The sequence below is a fragment of the Penicillium cataractarum genome (genome assembly GCF_028827025.1).
Source record: "Penicillium cataractarum strain IBT 29864 chromosome Unknown utg000009l, whole genome shotgun sequence".
Classification (NCBI taxonomy): Eukaryota; Fungi; Ascomycota; class Eurotiomycetes; order Eurotiales; family Aspergillaceae; genus Penicillium; species Penicillium cataractarum.
Window position 1 is genome coordinate 3,348,796 of NW_026622745.1, and position 16,105 is coordinate 3,364,900.

General features: G+C 50.5%; 5 protein-coding genes across 5 annotated transcripts; 3 read left to right on the top strand and 2 right to left on the bottom strand.

Annotated features, from left to right (window-relative positions):
* Positions 1 to 95: 95 nt before the first annotated feature.
* On the bottom strand, positions 96 to 740 carry N7496_011810 (uncharacterized protein; the record flags this gene model as incomplete). Its single annotated transcript, XM_056704723.1, has 1 exon — positions 96 to 740. One exon carries the CDS (start codon positions 738 to 740, stop codon positions 96 to 98), a length of 645 nt encoding a protein of 214 aa, XP_056550683.1.
* An 818-nt stretch (positions 741 to 1,558) lies between these two features.
* On the top strand, positions 1,559 to 4,081 carry N7496_011811 (uncharacterized protein; the record flags this gene model as incomplete). The annotated part of the gene is made up of 1 exon (XM_056704724.1): positions 1,559 to 4,081. The coding sequence occupies one exon, from the start codon at positions 1,559 to 1,561 to the stop codon at positions 4,079 to 4,081; it is 2,523 nt and encodes an 840-aa protein (XP_056550684.1).
* Positions 4,082 to 4,565: 484 nt separating this feature from the next.
* Positions 4,566 to 5,591, bottom strand: N7496_011812 (isopenicillin N synthase family dioxygenase; the record flags this gene model as incomplete). The annotated part of the gene is made up of 1 exon (XM_056704725.1): positions 4,566 to 5,591. One exon carries the CDS (start codon positions 5,589 to 5,591, stop codon positions 4,566 to 4,568), a length of 1,026 nt encoding a protein of 341 aa, XP_056550685.1.
* A 669-nt stretch (positions 5,592 to 6,260) lies between these two features.
* Positions 6,261 to 7,058, top strand: N7496_011813 (uncharacterized protein; the record flags this gene model as incomplete). Its single annotated transcript, XM_056704726.1, has 1 exon — positions 6,261 to 7,058. The coding sequence occupies one exon, from the start codon at positions 6,261 to 6,263 to the stop codon at positions 7,056 to 7,058; it is 798 nt and encodes a 265-aa protein (XP_056550686.1).
* A 925-nt stretch (positions 7,059 to 7,983) lies between these two features.
* On the top strand, positions 7,984 to 15,803 carry N7496_011814 (putative polyketide synthase; the record flags this gene model as incomplete). The annotated part of the gene is made up of 2 exons (XM_056704727.1): positions 7,984 to 8,616; positions 8,673 to 15,803. 2 exons carry the CDS (start codon positions 7,984 to 7,986, stop codon positions 15,801 to 15,803), a joined length of 7,764 nt encoding a protein of 2,587 aa, XP_056550687.1.
* Positions 15,804 to 16,105: the final 302 nt, after the last annotated feature.

Below are 16,105 nucleotides of genomic sequence, written 5' to 3' on the forward strand. Positions count from 1 at the left end.
GTTTTAGAAGGTGGATGGATCGCTTCCGAACTGTTAATCCACTAGACGATCGCCGAAAGCAAGTAGAAATCACTTCACGCTACCCGATATGAGACCTAGCTTTCTAAGGTATAAAGAATAGCCGACGTATTTTCCAACAGCCGCCTGACTTGCACAAGTATGGTCAGCAATCGCGCGTCCACTTTTCTGATCTCTGCGTTCTCCCGACCACCCATCTCTTGCAGGACGGTGACTAGATTGCGAAGAGTCCGGTAAATAACATCAAGAGCCAAATACTGGCTCTGCTGCTCGTCCATTTCATATTGGCCCAATGTCATTTTCGATGGTCGACAGACAACGGCGGTAGGGCTGCGTTGTTCTTGTGGGGATCGATGTGTGCCACAATCCAGCAAAACTGATTCCAGAACCTGATCATCTAGCGAAGAGTGCAAGTTCCGCTGCCTGGTTCTTTGAAAAGTCGATGGTGTCGGCAGAGGAGGTGGCGGGTTTGTGGCATACGTAGTTATAGCTCTTTCAAAGAAGGTGACCAGCCTGCCATAGATGCGAATGAAGGTGTCAAGTGCTTCCGCCGCCGATGTTCGGCTGTGTAGCTGGCAGTTGTGTGACTGCTGGGAGAACTGAATGGTTTGTGCACTAGCAGCGATGATCACATCAAGAGTGATATCGACCATTTTTTCGATGCGCTCCCAGGCGCGAGCCACCGTTGCAACACATAGACACTGGGAGGTTGGAACAGCCATGATTTCAGGTTCGGATGCCTTCAGGGCATTGCGCAGGGGGTCAAAAACTGGTTCTTGACTTCCCTTGTGGTCCCTGACAAAAAATTCATTTGCTGCATAACGCCTCGCGCGGCCCTCCGCAATCGTCCTGTAGTGTCATCCTCTTGCATGCATGCATCGGTAGTACTTGAACGCCAATATTCAGCCACTTTTGTGGCCCCGCAATATTTTGATTGCTAGCCTTGAAGTATTGGGGCGTCCCGAGGTCGTTTCTGCAATGTAGTTGCATCTTACCGAGCATGCGTGGCTGACATCGAAATACAACCCCCTCTGCCCCTCGTATATACCCGCCTACTATTGGTGGCCTGAATGGATGATTGGTTTGAGTGGCGTGGGTAAAAACATTTTTATTTAAAAAAAATGAACATAGCCCAAATAAGACAATGAAGAAAATAATCAAAAAAAGAAATATAGAGATTTAGAAAAAGGAGCCGATTAGCCAGTCTAGTCGAAATTTTGTCACCGGAAGGATTCGATACCCCGGTGAACTCAGCGACAATGTGATGCAATGTGACTGGTGGATGGCGTGTACTAATCAGTTTTTAATCATCTTCTTCCTTTCAACCACCACGAAGTATGAGTTATGGGGCCGATTGGAGGTATGGTGATGGTGGTGATGGAAGGGCTCGGTTTCCAGCCCTCTATCTCTATGCAAGCATTTATTATCAGATGGATTTTCCCCTCAAAACAATTCTATGAGTGTGTCTCAAAGGATTTGAATTTTGAAATAGTCCTTATCAAAAAAAGCACCTACATTCACGCTTCCACGCTAACCAAAGATGGATCGGTCCTTCACCGTCGAGTGTCCTCCGTTCGAGGTAGAAATCTCCCATTGGGACCGTATTCTCCCACCAACGCATTCGAAGCGAATCCTTTGCTTTTCGCTCCCAGATAATACGGACAAGCAGCATGTGGTGGATTACCTGCATGTTGCATTCCATCACACGGTCCAGCGGCTTCCCTTGTTGGCAGGCTCGGTAGTCCCCTTCTCATCGCATCAAGGAGGACGCCCATGGCTTCGCAATATTATCCCCGAAGGCGGTGCCCAGCTCATTATAAAGGAACTGTCAGAGGAGCTCAGTTTTTCAGATCTCGCCAAGGCCAACTTCTCGCAACACCTGTTGAATACTGAGCAGCTGTGCCCGCTCCCAGAGGTCGGGTACTTCAAAGAGGAGCGAGTGGACGTATGCCGTTTCCAGGCCAACTTCGTTGAAGGTGGCCTGCTGCTAGTTGTATCTATTATTCACAACGCGGCAGATGGTCGGGGGGTGACTGAAGTGATCAAGACTTTCGCCAACGAACTCAGCAAGGCACAGTCAGGCGAGACGCATTATCCACTGGAACCAAGACCCGATGTATATCGCTCAGATCGCACAAAGCTAGTATCCGGTTATGGGGTACCTGGATCCATTGAAAATCATGCGGCATGGACTTCGGATCCGGCCAACGCACATGCCCAAATCCACAACGTGGAGAACTCGTGCAGGACTTTCCGCATCAGCGTCAAGGCTCTGACCGATCTCAAGGACTATCTCTCTGCCACTGTTAGCGGTCCTGATGAATGGTTTTCCACCAACGATGCCATTTCTGCCTTCATCTGGCGCAGCATCATGCTAGCCCGACACCGGGCCGGAATCTTGAACGGCGATGCCGAAACATATGTAGCACAGCCTGTGGATTGCCGTGCACACCTCAAGATCCCCATGCCGTACTTCGGAAATGTCATTTACATGACCAAGTCATCATTGCCATTGTCTGACCTGGAAAACTTTGAAAGCGGGCTTGGCGCCGCTGCTCGGGCTCTGCGCGCTGATATCAAGGCTGTGACGGCCGAGAAATTCATCGACTTGGTAGGATATGCGGAACGAACGGCACTTGACACTCATACCCGCCTGAATATTCTGGAGGCCATGTCTACATCAGGCATTATTCTGACCAGTCTGTTCAAGATGGACCTTCACGGCATGAATTTTGGCCCTGTCTTTGGTGACGGTCATATTAAAGCTGTTCGTTTACCGGCCAGAGGAACTCAAGCTGGTGCTGTTATTGTGCTGCCCCGGGTCCCGGATGGGAGTTGTGAGTTCATGGTGACTGAGCAAGAGAGCACGATCAAGTGTCTCCTGGAGGACAATTACTTTAGTCGCTTTACAAATGACGCGGATACCATTGGAAACCCTCATGAGGAGGTTGTTGCTACCTTGCCGACGCCTGCAATCAGTTCAGGAAAAGAAGGTGTGACCTCCACCGAGAACGCCTCTCCAGTCCTCACCGTCAAGTCAGCTCCAGATATTGAGCCTGTCACTATTGGAGTCAGTGCGGCAGAGGTGGAACCCATCACAATAAAGACAAGTTCAGATGTTGAACCTGTCACCATTGAGATCACTACTACGGAGGTTGAATCTGTTACCACGGAGTCCACCGTGTTCGAGGTACAGTCCCTCGCAACTATCCTTAAAGACAGCCATCTTGTCCCTACGGGTGACGTAACGACACCCTCGACACTGATCTCGAGCAGGGTTGGCGCGCCCCATGTTGGTACCATCAAGATTATCCAATTGAACCGACCTGCGGCAAAGAACGCCCTCTCAGTGCAAATGGTGCGCGAATTGAGTCGCGAGATTGAAGAGATCCATCACGAGCGCCACACGGGTGGCACACGCGCCTTGATTATTGCGAGTGCAGTAGACGGAATCTTCTGTGCCGGAGCGGACCTGAAAGAACGCAAAGATCTGAGCTTGACAGAGACACAAGCCTTTTTGACTAGCCTTAGGGGCTTATTCTCACGCTTAGCTGCCCTTCCCATCCCCACTATTGCCTGCATTTCGGGCCGGGCCCTTGGGGGTGGACTGGAGCTTGCGCTATGCTGCCATCTGCGTGTCTTCTCCTCTGACGCGGTGGTTTCATTACCTGAGACTCGGCTAGCCATTATCCCTGGTGCGGGTGGCACCTATCGCCTTCCAAATATTGTGGGCATGTCGAATGCTCTGGATATGATCTTGACGGGCCGCGTGGTGCCAGCAGATGAGGCTGCGACGATGGGACTGTGCAACCGTCTTGTTAGAGCAGACTGCCGGGAGGATACGCCCGTTTTGTCGAAGCGAGCCTTGGTTTCCAGTATCAAATTAGCTGAACAGATTGCCGATGCGGGACCCATTGCTATTCGGGCTGCAATTACCGCGCTTTCGTACAGTTGTGAGGCGGTTGAGAACGCTGCCTACGAGTCTGTTCTGAAGACGAAGGATCGGAAGGCTGCCCTTGACGCGTTCAGTGAAAAGCGCAAGCCAATCCTGATTGGGGAGTGATACTATTCTTCGAAATTCTCCTAGAGTGGCGGCAATGTTTGGTCTTCTTTTTGTGTTTGTTTGATTAGGGAGAGTAGAAATCAAGGCATTCGTTTTGAACGTTCCCGTGCTGGAGTAGGATTATTTCCACATAGAAGTATGGGACCTTCGTGCACATCTTATTCTCTTGGTATAACCCAATTCATCTCTCTGTGGAACTTCTGCGAGAGGTATGCTTCGCTATAGATGCTACAGGCCTGCGTGGGCCACTGATTTAATTTTCAAGGGCAGTCGATTAGAGTCACATTCGTCTTGCTAAGTGGGAATAATTGAATGTTCCTATGATAGATCAACTCTAGAGTTGCATTCAAGAACTACACGAGGAGATGGGCTACAGCTACCTGATATCTCGATGTTATACATAGAATCTGGAGCCTATTGTGTGCCACGAACGCGTGCTCCCTGCCCCAATGCTCCTTCTTGCAGTTATAGATGCCAATCTGGATTATTTCTTTTGAATACCGTAGCTCGCGGTCAGGCGCGATTTCACGTGTTCTTCAATGGTAGGAGCATCAATTTCCTCATTTTCGCCCTGCTTGGAGCTTCCGAGAGGTTCCACCTTGTAGTCCAGGTTGCCATCGTAGAAGAACACCACACTGTACCGGTCATCGCTCTTTCTATTCCATACGCGGTGCACGCTGCTCTTGTAGTCCCCTTCTGTCATGGTGGAAAGGATGTCGGCCACGTTCACAATGTACACATCCTCTTGGGGGGGAACTCCATGCCACTCGCCTGTCATGCTATCCTGAACTTCAAGACCGGGACAGTTGTCTTGCAATAAGAGTGTGAAGGTCCCAAAATCAGTATGCTCACCAGCACCTAGCTGGAGCTTCTTCCCATCCTCTTTCTCCAAGCCCCGCGGATAATGGAGAAGTCGAAGCAGAGACATGGGGTCATTAGTCTCAAGGTTGTCGAATACATTGGGTCCGTGGGGCAGTGTTGCTGCGAAAAGCGACAGAACCACATGAGATAGGCGCTGCATCTCCGCAAAATACTCCTCTAGAACGACCTGAAAATCCACGGGTGCGAGCTGCTCGGGTTTTGGCCAGACGTTAGGGCCTTGCAAAAAGCGGCCGTTCGCCACATGGGGATGGTCAGGAGGTAGATCCGTTGAGGTGAAGAAGCCTTCTTTGATGTCTCGCAGCGCATCGCTCTCCTGAACAGCTCCAAACTCGAGCTCATATGATTGAGTCTCCATCACATCGTAGCCCCGGAATCCAACAGTCTTTCGGCTGTCAAGCTCAAGCTTGTTCTTCAGTGGAAGGGCGAAGAATCGAGCGGAAGCCTCAAAGACCGATTTTTGCAGTCTGAGAGGGACCTTGTGGCCCTTGATCTGGAAGAAGCCAGTTGACCTGCATGCTGTACGCACCGAGTCGATGACTTCCTGGGCGGCAGCCCCCTGAGGATCTTCCAGAAAAGGCGTGATATCCACCAGTGGAAGGTAGAACGATGACTTGGTCAGAGCAGGCATTTTCTCTCACAGATGATAAACCAATTTTGGTCCTCGAGATGACTTTAATTTTGATTTGGAATGTTTAAAATGAGCACAAATGTTGTGGAATAGAATTATTTCGATACGGCAGCATGCCTTTCGCCCAGTTTATTGCGAATCTACGGCCAAGGACTTTGGACGACAAGGAGTACAGCCGCAATCGGATGACCCAACCAGGCCATTTTTTTGCGCTTGGAGGATGGTAGAAGGATGTAAGCGCTAAGATCCTCCATGCATGCAGGCTCGGCTGCTTTCTCTGCAAGACAAAGTCGCCGGATATGCAAACAAGGCAACCTGTCATGTCCCTTGATTTTGAGATTTCTGTGATAGTAATCGGGTCAAACGAAAGAACTTCTTTTTCTATTTAATTCAATTTGACTTTTGGGAAAGCCTCGACCGTGTTATCAGCTGCGTATCATAAACGGGCTAGTATACTCAACAAAGATAAACGATCAGGAACGCACTAGACTTAACCTAAGATCATCTCGTATTGCTCGATCGTGTTTTCACTGTCCTAAGCATTCTGACTCTGAAGACATCGGATTACTCTTAAAGCTATCATCGAATTGCGCACGTTGTGCGTAACGGGTATCCTTAGGTTCAACTTCCCTTCATCCTCTTCTATCTTGAGGCAAAGTATTGCGCAGAATGAACACAACACGTGCGCTCGACGACTCAACCCTCCATCTGCCACGGATACTATGTCTTCACGGTGGTGGTACCAACGCGCGAATTTTCCGGGCTCAATGCCGAGGACTTATTGCTCAACTGAAGTCGGAATATCGTCTTGTATTCGCCCAAGCACCGTTTCCGTCGCAGGCTGGATCAGACGTTCTATCAGTTTACAGTCAGTGGGGTCCTTTCCGGCGCTGGCTTCGATGGCGACCAGAGCATCCAGTAATCCCACCAGAAGATGTGGTCCAAGGGATTGATACGTGGCTGGAAAAAACAATGCGTCATGACGATCTCGCTGGAGCTACTGGCGAGTGGATTGCCCTCTTGGGCTTCAGTCAGGGCGCCAAAGTCTCTGCCAGCCTCCTCTACCGACAACAAAGCTGGGAAGAGTTCTTCGGCACCCGCCCGGCGGGGATCAACTTTCGTTTCGGGATTCTCCTGGCGGGGCAGGCACCTTTCATATCAATGGACCCCGACTTGACATTGAAGCCGCCACTACCGGACGCCTCGAAAATCACCGACCTCGGACACTGTGAGCGAGAATTATTTTACGGCAAGGGTCATATATTGCGAATTCCTACGCTCCATGTCCATGGATTGCGTGATAAGGGACTGGATCATCACCGTAAACTGTTTGAGGATTTTTGTACTCCACAAAGCCGGAGATTGATAGAATGGGATGGGGATCATCGGGTACCTCTCAAGATAAAGGATGTATCACTTGTCGTGCATCAGATCCGCGAGCTTTCAAAGGAGACGGGCGTTGCTTAGTATCATACTTTTTTGGTGCTTTAGAGGTCCCAAGTTGTTTATCAAGCAATAGATTAGGGCTCTTTGCTTCCTGCTAGTTTGCATAAATTCTATACCCCGGCAGGTGAATGGCCAGTGTCAATCCCGTGTATCTCACTTTTGATTGGCTGTGGCCCATGAGGTCACTCCTTAGGCTTGACACGCGTCTTGCCATTTCTCGTGTCTTGGTTTCGTCAGCAAACAATAGACCAATAGGGCGTCGATAGCAACCCGACTACAGTAGTAACTGTTTCATAAAGAACTGGAGACTGAACTACGGGCCAAGTACCTGCCACCGAATAGTGATTACTCCACCACTCCCCACCTGAGGATGCCATGGTTCGCAGGTCACCGTTGGAGCCATCCAATTTCAATCGTATATGAAATTGACCGACGCTAAAACCCAGCTGGCCGTGAGCAACAGCAACGGAAATTGTCTGGCTGCAGGTACTCCGTACAATTGTTCTAATTACATCAGTTTCGTGAGGGTGGGGCGTCGGGGGGTTAACTAGTGACTGCCGCGCTCGGATTCTTTCGCTCGGGGCCTTTATTCACCCCCGCCACGCGGACTAGCCTGGGATGATTTAGGATGCAGACGTTAATTTTCAAATGCAACTTTATCGGCAGACAAAGCTCTACCGCAGCGATGCATGTAATAATGTGGTGGGGCTTAGTACTACTGATTTTCCTGCAGGAAATTGCTACCCACGTGGCATCCAAAATGCCCGACTGTGGATAGATTACACAGGTATGCTTCAAGAGCAACTTGTCAATAAGGATGGCTCAATAGCCCAACTTGGCCTGTATCAACCCATACATTGAATGTCACATTCTGTCGAATGAGCACCTGACCTTCAACCGTTCGATTCTGAGTGGTAAACAAGTCAACTTCAACGTGACAAGCAACATGCCGTCGCATTCTGGCCCCCGGATGGGGCCCAAGGTGTTTTTGTTCGGACCTCAGGCACTAGGTTTCGATAAAAATCTCTTTGCAACACTCCACAGCCATTTATGCGACCGCTGGGCGCTGGATGCTTTATCTGACCTGTCCGATGCTTGGGAGAGTCTGGTCAAGCAGGTGCCAAAACTGCAACATGTGGAGGGTGAACGACTATTGCGAGAATTGCATGGGGCCTTGCAGACGGGAAGCCTGCCAGACTCTCTGTTTCCCCTACCCAATATCCTGCTCTCGCCTCTGGTGGTAATTGTTCATTTGACCCAGTATCTCGCCTTTGTGAGATCTGCGTTTCCGGGGCTTGCGGATACCGACGAGCTACCCCCATCCGCCTTGGAGGCTTCGGAGAGTCTCGGGCTATGTACCGGTATCCTAAGCGCCTTTGCTGTGAGCTGTGCCTCCAGCCTAGCCAAGGCTCAGCAATATGGTGCCGTGGCAGTGCGGTTATCGACGCTTGTTGGTGCGCTCGTGGACGCAGAGGAGGCATCACCGGACACAAGTGGGACCGCCATGTCCTTCTCAATGTCATGGAATGCATTGGAGTCTCGTGCCAGCGTGGATGAAATTTTGGCAAAATTCCCAGAGGTAAATCGACCCCATTCAATTTGACATGGGACTGCTGATTAACGAGACATGGGAAGGCGTACATCTCCGTTTTCGTTGATGAAAAGAGGGCCACAGTGACTGCCCCAAAGAAAACAGCTTCTGCTCTGGTTGCACAACTCAAGTTGTCTGGTGCGCACATTACTGAAGTTGCACTTTCTGGTCGGTTCCATTGGTCAAAACATAGTGAAGATGCAAAGAAACTCATCTCCCTTTGCGACCGTACCCCCTTGTTTCAGTTCCCCGATGCATCTGAGATGGTCTTGCCAAGCAGGCTGATCACTGGAGGCCGTCTGCATGAGATTGCATTGCAAGAGATTTTGCTCAAACCATCCGAATGGCTGAGATTGTTCAGCCTCGTTCATTCCTCACACATTGATGCAGGTGGCGCGACTTTTGTCTGCTTTGGCCCAGAAAGATGCGTGCCACCGACAATGACAAGGAAACTAGGTTCTCAACTGATTCATATCTCTGACATTGATATGTCGATCTCCTCTCTACCGAGTGCACTTCTCCGTCCAAATTCTGCAACGCCCCTCGGCAGTCTACCAGATGATCAGATTGCTGTGATTGGGATGGCTTGTCATGTTCCTGGAGCGGAAGACCTCGACGAGTATTGGAGAATCTTGACCAGCGGCCAGTCACAGCACACTGAAGTCCCATTGGAGCGCTTCAGTATGAAAACGGCGTTTAGGGAGTTCGAGAGGGATCGAAAATGGTACGGTAATTTTTTACGAGACTATGACACCTTTGACCACAAATTCTTCAAGAAAAGCGCGCGAGAGATGTCGTCCACCGACCCGCAACATCGATTGGTATTGCAACTTGCATATCAAGCCATCGAACAGTCTGGGTATTTTGCAGTTTCGGATCCTAGCAAGCACATCGGATGTTATATTGGAATCGGAAACAATGACTACGAACATAACATTGCTTGCCACCCAGCAAACGCTTATTCGGCCACGGGCAACCTCCGAAGTTTCGCTGCTGGGAAGGTCAGTCACTATTTTGGCTGGACAGGTCCAAGCTTGACTATTGATACCGCTTGTTCCTCATCCGGCGTCGCTATTCACCAAGCGTGCCGCGCTATCCTCCACGGCGAATGCACTAGCGCACTGGCGGGCGGAGTCAATGTCCTCACCAGTCCCGAATGGTTCCAAAATCTGGCTGGTGCCTCTTTTTTGAGCCCGACTGGACAGTGTAAGCCATTTGATGCAAGAGGGGACGGATATTGCAGAGGAGATGGCGCTGGTGTTGTCTTTCTCAAGCGGCTGTCCTCCGCCATTGCAGATGGAGACCAGGTGCTTGGGGTGATAGCGAGCACGAAGGTGTACCAGAATCAGAACTGCACAGCAATCACAGTGCCTAATTCGCTATCACTGGCAGAGCTTTTCCGGGACGTGGTGCAACAGGCGCGCCTTGAGCCACAGGCTATTTCTGTAGTCGAAGCCCATGGAACGGGGACTCCAGTGGGTGACCCCGCGGAGTATGATGCTGTTAGAAGGGTGCTGGGGGGCTCAGTACGCTCGGACAACCTCTTTTTGATGTCTGTGAAGGGTCTACTTGGTCACACTGAGTTTGCATCGGGCGTAGTATCCTTGGTGAAGATCCTGCTCATGATCAACGAGGGTTTCATACCCCCACAGGCTAGCTTCAAGTCTATAAGCCCTGCCCTGAAGGCTGGTCGTCAAGACATGATAGATATTGCGACGCGTCTAACGCCTTGGAATGCCGACTTCCGTGCTGCTCTTATCAATAACTACGGCGCCTCGGGCTCTAATGCATCAATGATCGTCACACAGGCACCGAAGCCCCGCGCTTTGACTTCGAACCCCTCGCTGATATCCACGTCTGCTACAAGCTTTCCCTTTTGGTTTTGCGGAGTTGACTCACAGAGTCTTCGAGCATATGTTACCAAATTCAGGTGTTTCATTCAGGACAATGCCGGCTCAGCCAAGGACTTGACGGCGCGCAATTTGTCATTTCAACTTTCCCGCCAGTCAAATCGCACTCTTCCTAAAGGCTTAATACTCAATGCCGCCTCTCGCACCGAGTTGGAGGAGAAGCTTCTGGCCTTTGAAGAAGGGGATAGGAGCATCGTAGAAATTGAAGTTCCCCCTCCTCGTCCGGTCATTCTTTGCTTTGGCGGCCAGATCTCCACTTATGTCGGCTTAGGAAAGGATGTCTACGATCAGGTCGCCATTTTGAGAAGCTACCTGGATCAGTGCAACGATATATGTCTCTCGCTAGGTCTCGGCAGCATCTACCCCGCTGTTTTCCAAAGGTATCCAATCATGGATACGGTGGAGTTACAAATTGCACTCTTCGCGATACAGTACTCCTGTGCGAGAGCGTGGATTGACTCCGGAGCCAAACTGACCGCAGTGATTGGCCATAGCTTTGGCGAGTTGACAGCTCTCTGCATTGCCGGTACTTATTCTTTGACTGATGCCCTCAAGCTGATTTCCGGTCGGGCACGTCTGATTCGCGATAAGTGGGGTTCTGACAAGGGATCCATGCTCGCCGTGGAGGCAAACCTTGCTGATGTGACAGCATTGCTGTCCTGTTCAGACAAGGCGGATGTCTCCATTGCCTGTTATAATGGTCCCAGATCCTTCACCCTCGCGGGTTCGACGGAATCCGTTCAATTAATTGAGGAACTCGCACGGAGCAGCCCGACCTTCTCTGGCATGAAGCTCAAGAAGCTGAATGTGACCAATGCCTTCCATTCTACCAAAGTCGATCCGTTGATGAGTGATCTGGAAGCACTAGGTCGCGAAATCCATTTCAATGAGCCAATTATTCAGGTTGAAGCAGCGACTGAGACAAGGTCTAGCCCAAAACGCGGGTCCCATTTCATTGCCCAGCACTTGAGAAACCCGGTCTATTTCAACCATGCAGTCCAACGACTTGCTGCAGATTACCCGGCCGCAATCTGGCTTGAAGCTGGATCAAATTCTACGATTACTTCAATGATCAGCAGGGCGCTGGGAAATTCAAGCTCTCCCCACCATTTCCAGTCTGTCCACGTTACCAGTGAAGAATCCCTCCCATTTTTGGCTGAAGCAACAACGAAGCTGTGGAAAGAAGGGCTGAATGTGTCATTTTGGGCACATCATTCGAAGGAGACGTCTAATTACACACCTGTGATACTCCCTCCTTACCAGTTCCAAAAGGCGAGACATTGGATGGACTTGAAGGAGGTTCCTGAAGTCAAAGCCTCTATCAGCGAAACTGTGCAACCTCCAAACCCCCCCAAGGGCCTAACAACCTTCATCGGTTATGAAGACGAGGCAAAGCAGTCTGCCCAATTCCGAGTGAATACAACCTGCGACAGATTCCAGCAGCCAACATTGGCGAATATTGCTCTGAATACCACCCCCATAACACCTGGCATGCTTCAGATTGAAATTTCACTCGACGCGATGATGAATCTGCAACCTGACTTCAAGAAGTACCAATTTCAACCGGAGATCCAGGGAGTTTCTTATCACAATATCCTCATTGCGCATGATTCCAGGGACTTGTATGTTGATGTTGTTGCAAAAGACGACAAAGGTCTTGTCTGGGAATGGAAACTTTACGCTACTGACTCTGGGGGTAATGCAACCGACTTCAGCTCTGGAAAGATTGCTTTCTTGCCGGCCAGCGACCCTACGCTCAAGGAGAACTTTGAGCGCTTGTCGCGTCTGAGTGGCAGGAAACGGTGTGCGAGTCTTCTCCAAGGGAACAGCGCAGATGACGTGCTTCAGGGCCGAAATATCTATCGGGCGTCCGAGCAAGTGGTCAACTATACGGAGCTGTTCCGGTGCGTAACCAAAATAGTTGGAAAGGAGGATGAGTCTGCAGGCTATGTCTCAAAGGCATATGCTGGGGAGGCCTGGATGGACCCAGTTTTGACGGAGTGTTTCTGTCAGGTCGCAGGCATTTACATTAATCTCATGACAGATCCATCTGACCTGTGTAAAAGGGGTGTCTACATCTGCGACGGCATTTCCGGATGGATGCGCAACCCCAATCTCCAGAGCATGTCTTCAGCTCCTGATGCTTGGGAAGTATTCGCCGTGCATCACCACGAGTCTGGGCATAAGTATGTCAGTGATGTCTTCGCGTTCGACGCTCGAGATGGATCATTGGCCGAGGCGATTTTAGGCATTTCTTCTCGGATTGTGCCCATGGAATCAATGCGCAATCTGCTGACTCGGGGCGCTCAGCAAGAATCTCACTTGTCCACCGTTGCAGTCTCGTCAACTTCTACGCCTGTCCACGCTCCCATTCCTATGACGACGGTGAGCTCCGTTCCCTCTCGATTGGATTCGTTCCAAGATAAAAAGTTTGCGGAAAAAGTCGCGATGCCACCTGGACCAGACGTCTCTGCAAAGACTTTGGAGATTATCTCCAATCTCTCTGGATTGGAGCCAGAAGAGATAAAAGATGACTCTGATCTCATTGAACTTGGAATCGACTCTCTTATGGCCATGGAACTGGTGCGAGAAGTTGACGCTGCATTCAAGTGCACACTTCAAAACGACCAGCTTATGGAGCTGACCGACTTCGCTAGCCTGATCTCGTGCATCCGGTCTACCCTGGGCTTTGACGACGAGAAAAGCGGCGTCTGCTCTGAGGGGAACTCTTCAGTCGACACAGAAGCATACATACTTTTGGAATCGAATGAGCCCACCTCACATGTCAATGGCGCCAACGGTATCATCAGCATTGATAAATCAGATGGCAGCACTATTCTGCCTGCATCAGCAGTTGTCGATGCATTTCGTGCCATCAAGTGGGCCACGGATGATGCCATTGTCAAGGGCCAACTGGGAAGCTATTCTAAGCTGGTCATACCGCGGTCCACAGAGCTCTGCATTCTGTTTATTGTGAATGCCTTCGAACAACTCGGTTGCCCAATCCGGTCTGCAGTGCCGGGTCAAGTGCTTAAACGCGTTCCATACCACCCCAAGCATGAGAAGTTCATGAACATGATCATCTATAGGCTATTGGAAGAGGACGCTCGTTTGATAGACATTAACGGCTCGACTATCACACGCACGGCGGTTGCACCACCGACTGCATCTGCGGAGAAATTGCTCAGCAAGCTGTTGCAGGATGAACCTGTTCATGCTGCTGAGCACAAGCTCGCAGCATTGGTTGGCCAGAAATTTGCGGATCTCATCACGGCTAAAGAGGACGGTCTGCAGCTCATTTTTGGTACCCCTGAAAGCCGAGAAATTGCTGCAGATATGTATTCAAACTCCCCTGTCAACACAATTTGGATCAAACAGCTTGAGCGACTCCTCGAACAGCTTCTTGGTCAACTTCCCAAAGATGGACAGCCCATCTGCATTCTCGAGGTTGGTGGGGGCACTGGTGGGACAACAAGCAGACTTGTACCATTGCTCGCCAAATTAGGGGCCCCCGTGAAATACATCATGACGGACATTTCAGGATCGCTCATTGCGGCTGCTCGCAAGCGCTTCAAGCAGTACCCTTTCATGGAATTCAGAGCTCTGAACATGGAAAGTGAGCCAGATGCTAAACTCCTACAGAGCCAGCATATCATTTTGGCCACCAACTGTATCCATGCGACGCGGAATCTATCCATCTCATTGAAAAATCTGCATCGCATTTTGCGACCTGATGGTGCTCTAATTATGTTGGAGATGACGGAGCAAGTGCCGTGGTGCGATTTTATCTTCGGATTGTTGGAAGGATGGTGGCTGTTTGAGGACGGGCGAGACTACGTCCTCCAGCCAGCTCCATATTGGGAGAAGGTACTGCATTCGGTGGGATATGGTCATGTCGACTGGACTGAAGGAGATCTTCCCGAAGCACGCATTCAGCGTTTGATTATCGCCCATGCGTCAGGCCCCAGGTATGATCGTGGACCAAACCCTCCTGTGCCGTCCACCTCTGAGCTCAAGTTACCGGACACCTCTGAGCGCCGAGCGATGATTGACGCCATTGTGCACAAGTACACAAGAGACTTTGTTGCCCCGTCACATAGTGTATCCCCTACCAAGCTGCCGTCCTTGAGTTCCGGTCAGTGTGTGCTCGTTACCGGTGCTACCGGAAGCCTGGGTGCCCATATCGTGGCCTTCCTGGCACAGCGTCCAGACATCCATACAGTGGTATGTCTGAATCGACTGAGCACGACCGAGGCGACAGTGCGACAGCAAAACTCTCTTCAAATGAGAGGCATCTCACTCGACCCAACGTCGCTGTCCAAGCTAACGGTGATCGAAACGGACACAAGCAAACCCAATCTGGGACTCTCGCCCGAGAGCTACCAGTATTTGATCCAAAACGTGACCAGCATCGTCCACAGCGCTTGGCCAATGAGCCTGACACGCCCGATCAGGACCTACGAATCTCAATTCAGGATTGCGCGGGGTCTCATCGACCTCGCACGCGAAGTCACCCAGCACCGACCCGCTCCATTCAAATTCGGCTTCCAGTTCATCTCCTCCAGCGCTGTGATAGCAAACTACCCGCTATGGGCAGGAACACCACTTGTCCCCGAGAAACCTGGTACAGTCGAATCCGTCCCTTTGACAGGGTACGCCGAAGCCAAACTCGCAACGGAGCGCATCGTGGCCGAGACATTATATCGCTTCCCCGACCGGTTTCATGCGATGGCGGTCCGCATCGCCCAGATTACCGGCTCGACTAGCAATGGCTACTGGAACCCCTCAGAGTACATGCCGTTCCTGATCAGGTCGTCACAGGTGCTCAAGGTTCTTCCCGATCTCGATGGCACCCTCTCCTGGTACCCTGTTAACGATGTAGCTGCCACCCTAGGCGAACTACTCCTGTCTCAATCTGCGACGGATCTTATTTATCATATTGATAATCCGTCTCGGCAGACGTGGCGAGAGATGATTGCGATCTTGGCTCGCGCGTTGGATCTTGGACAGAAGAGTATTATTCCGTTCGCTCAGTGGGTGGATCGGGTGAGGCGTTTCCGGGGGAGTATTACCGATAATCCTGCGTTGCAACTGATTGATTTCTTTGATCATTACTTCGTTCCGATGTCTTGTGGTGGGTTGGTGCTGGATATTACCAAGTCTCGGCAACATTCCAAGACGCTGCAGAGCCAGGGTTCTATTGATGAGGGTCTTATGAAGAAGTATATTGCCAGGTGGAAAGAGTCGGGATTTCTGAGCCCATAGATGGATTCTTATTTGGCATTGGGGGCCATCAGCTTGTTCGATTAGAGTAATCTCGCTTGCTTCTTATTTTTTTGCCGAGTCCACCTTAATTAAGATTTTAACTTATATCTGATTTCCAGTGTCTGTGTCATGATTGGATGATTGTCGATCTGAGGTGTGGTAGGTTAGTTAACATTAATGACAGCATGAATCAGCGTCTACCCAATCCTCCATTTGTGTTGGTATTGTAAAATCTGCGACATTAGTTTAATTACTATTGAAACACAACAGTCAGTAGAGTTGACGTACTTAGTTCAATGCTG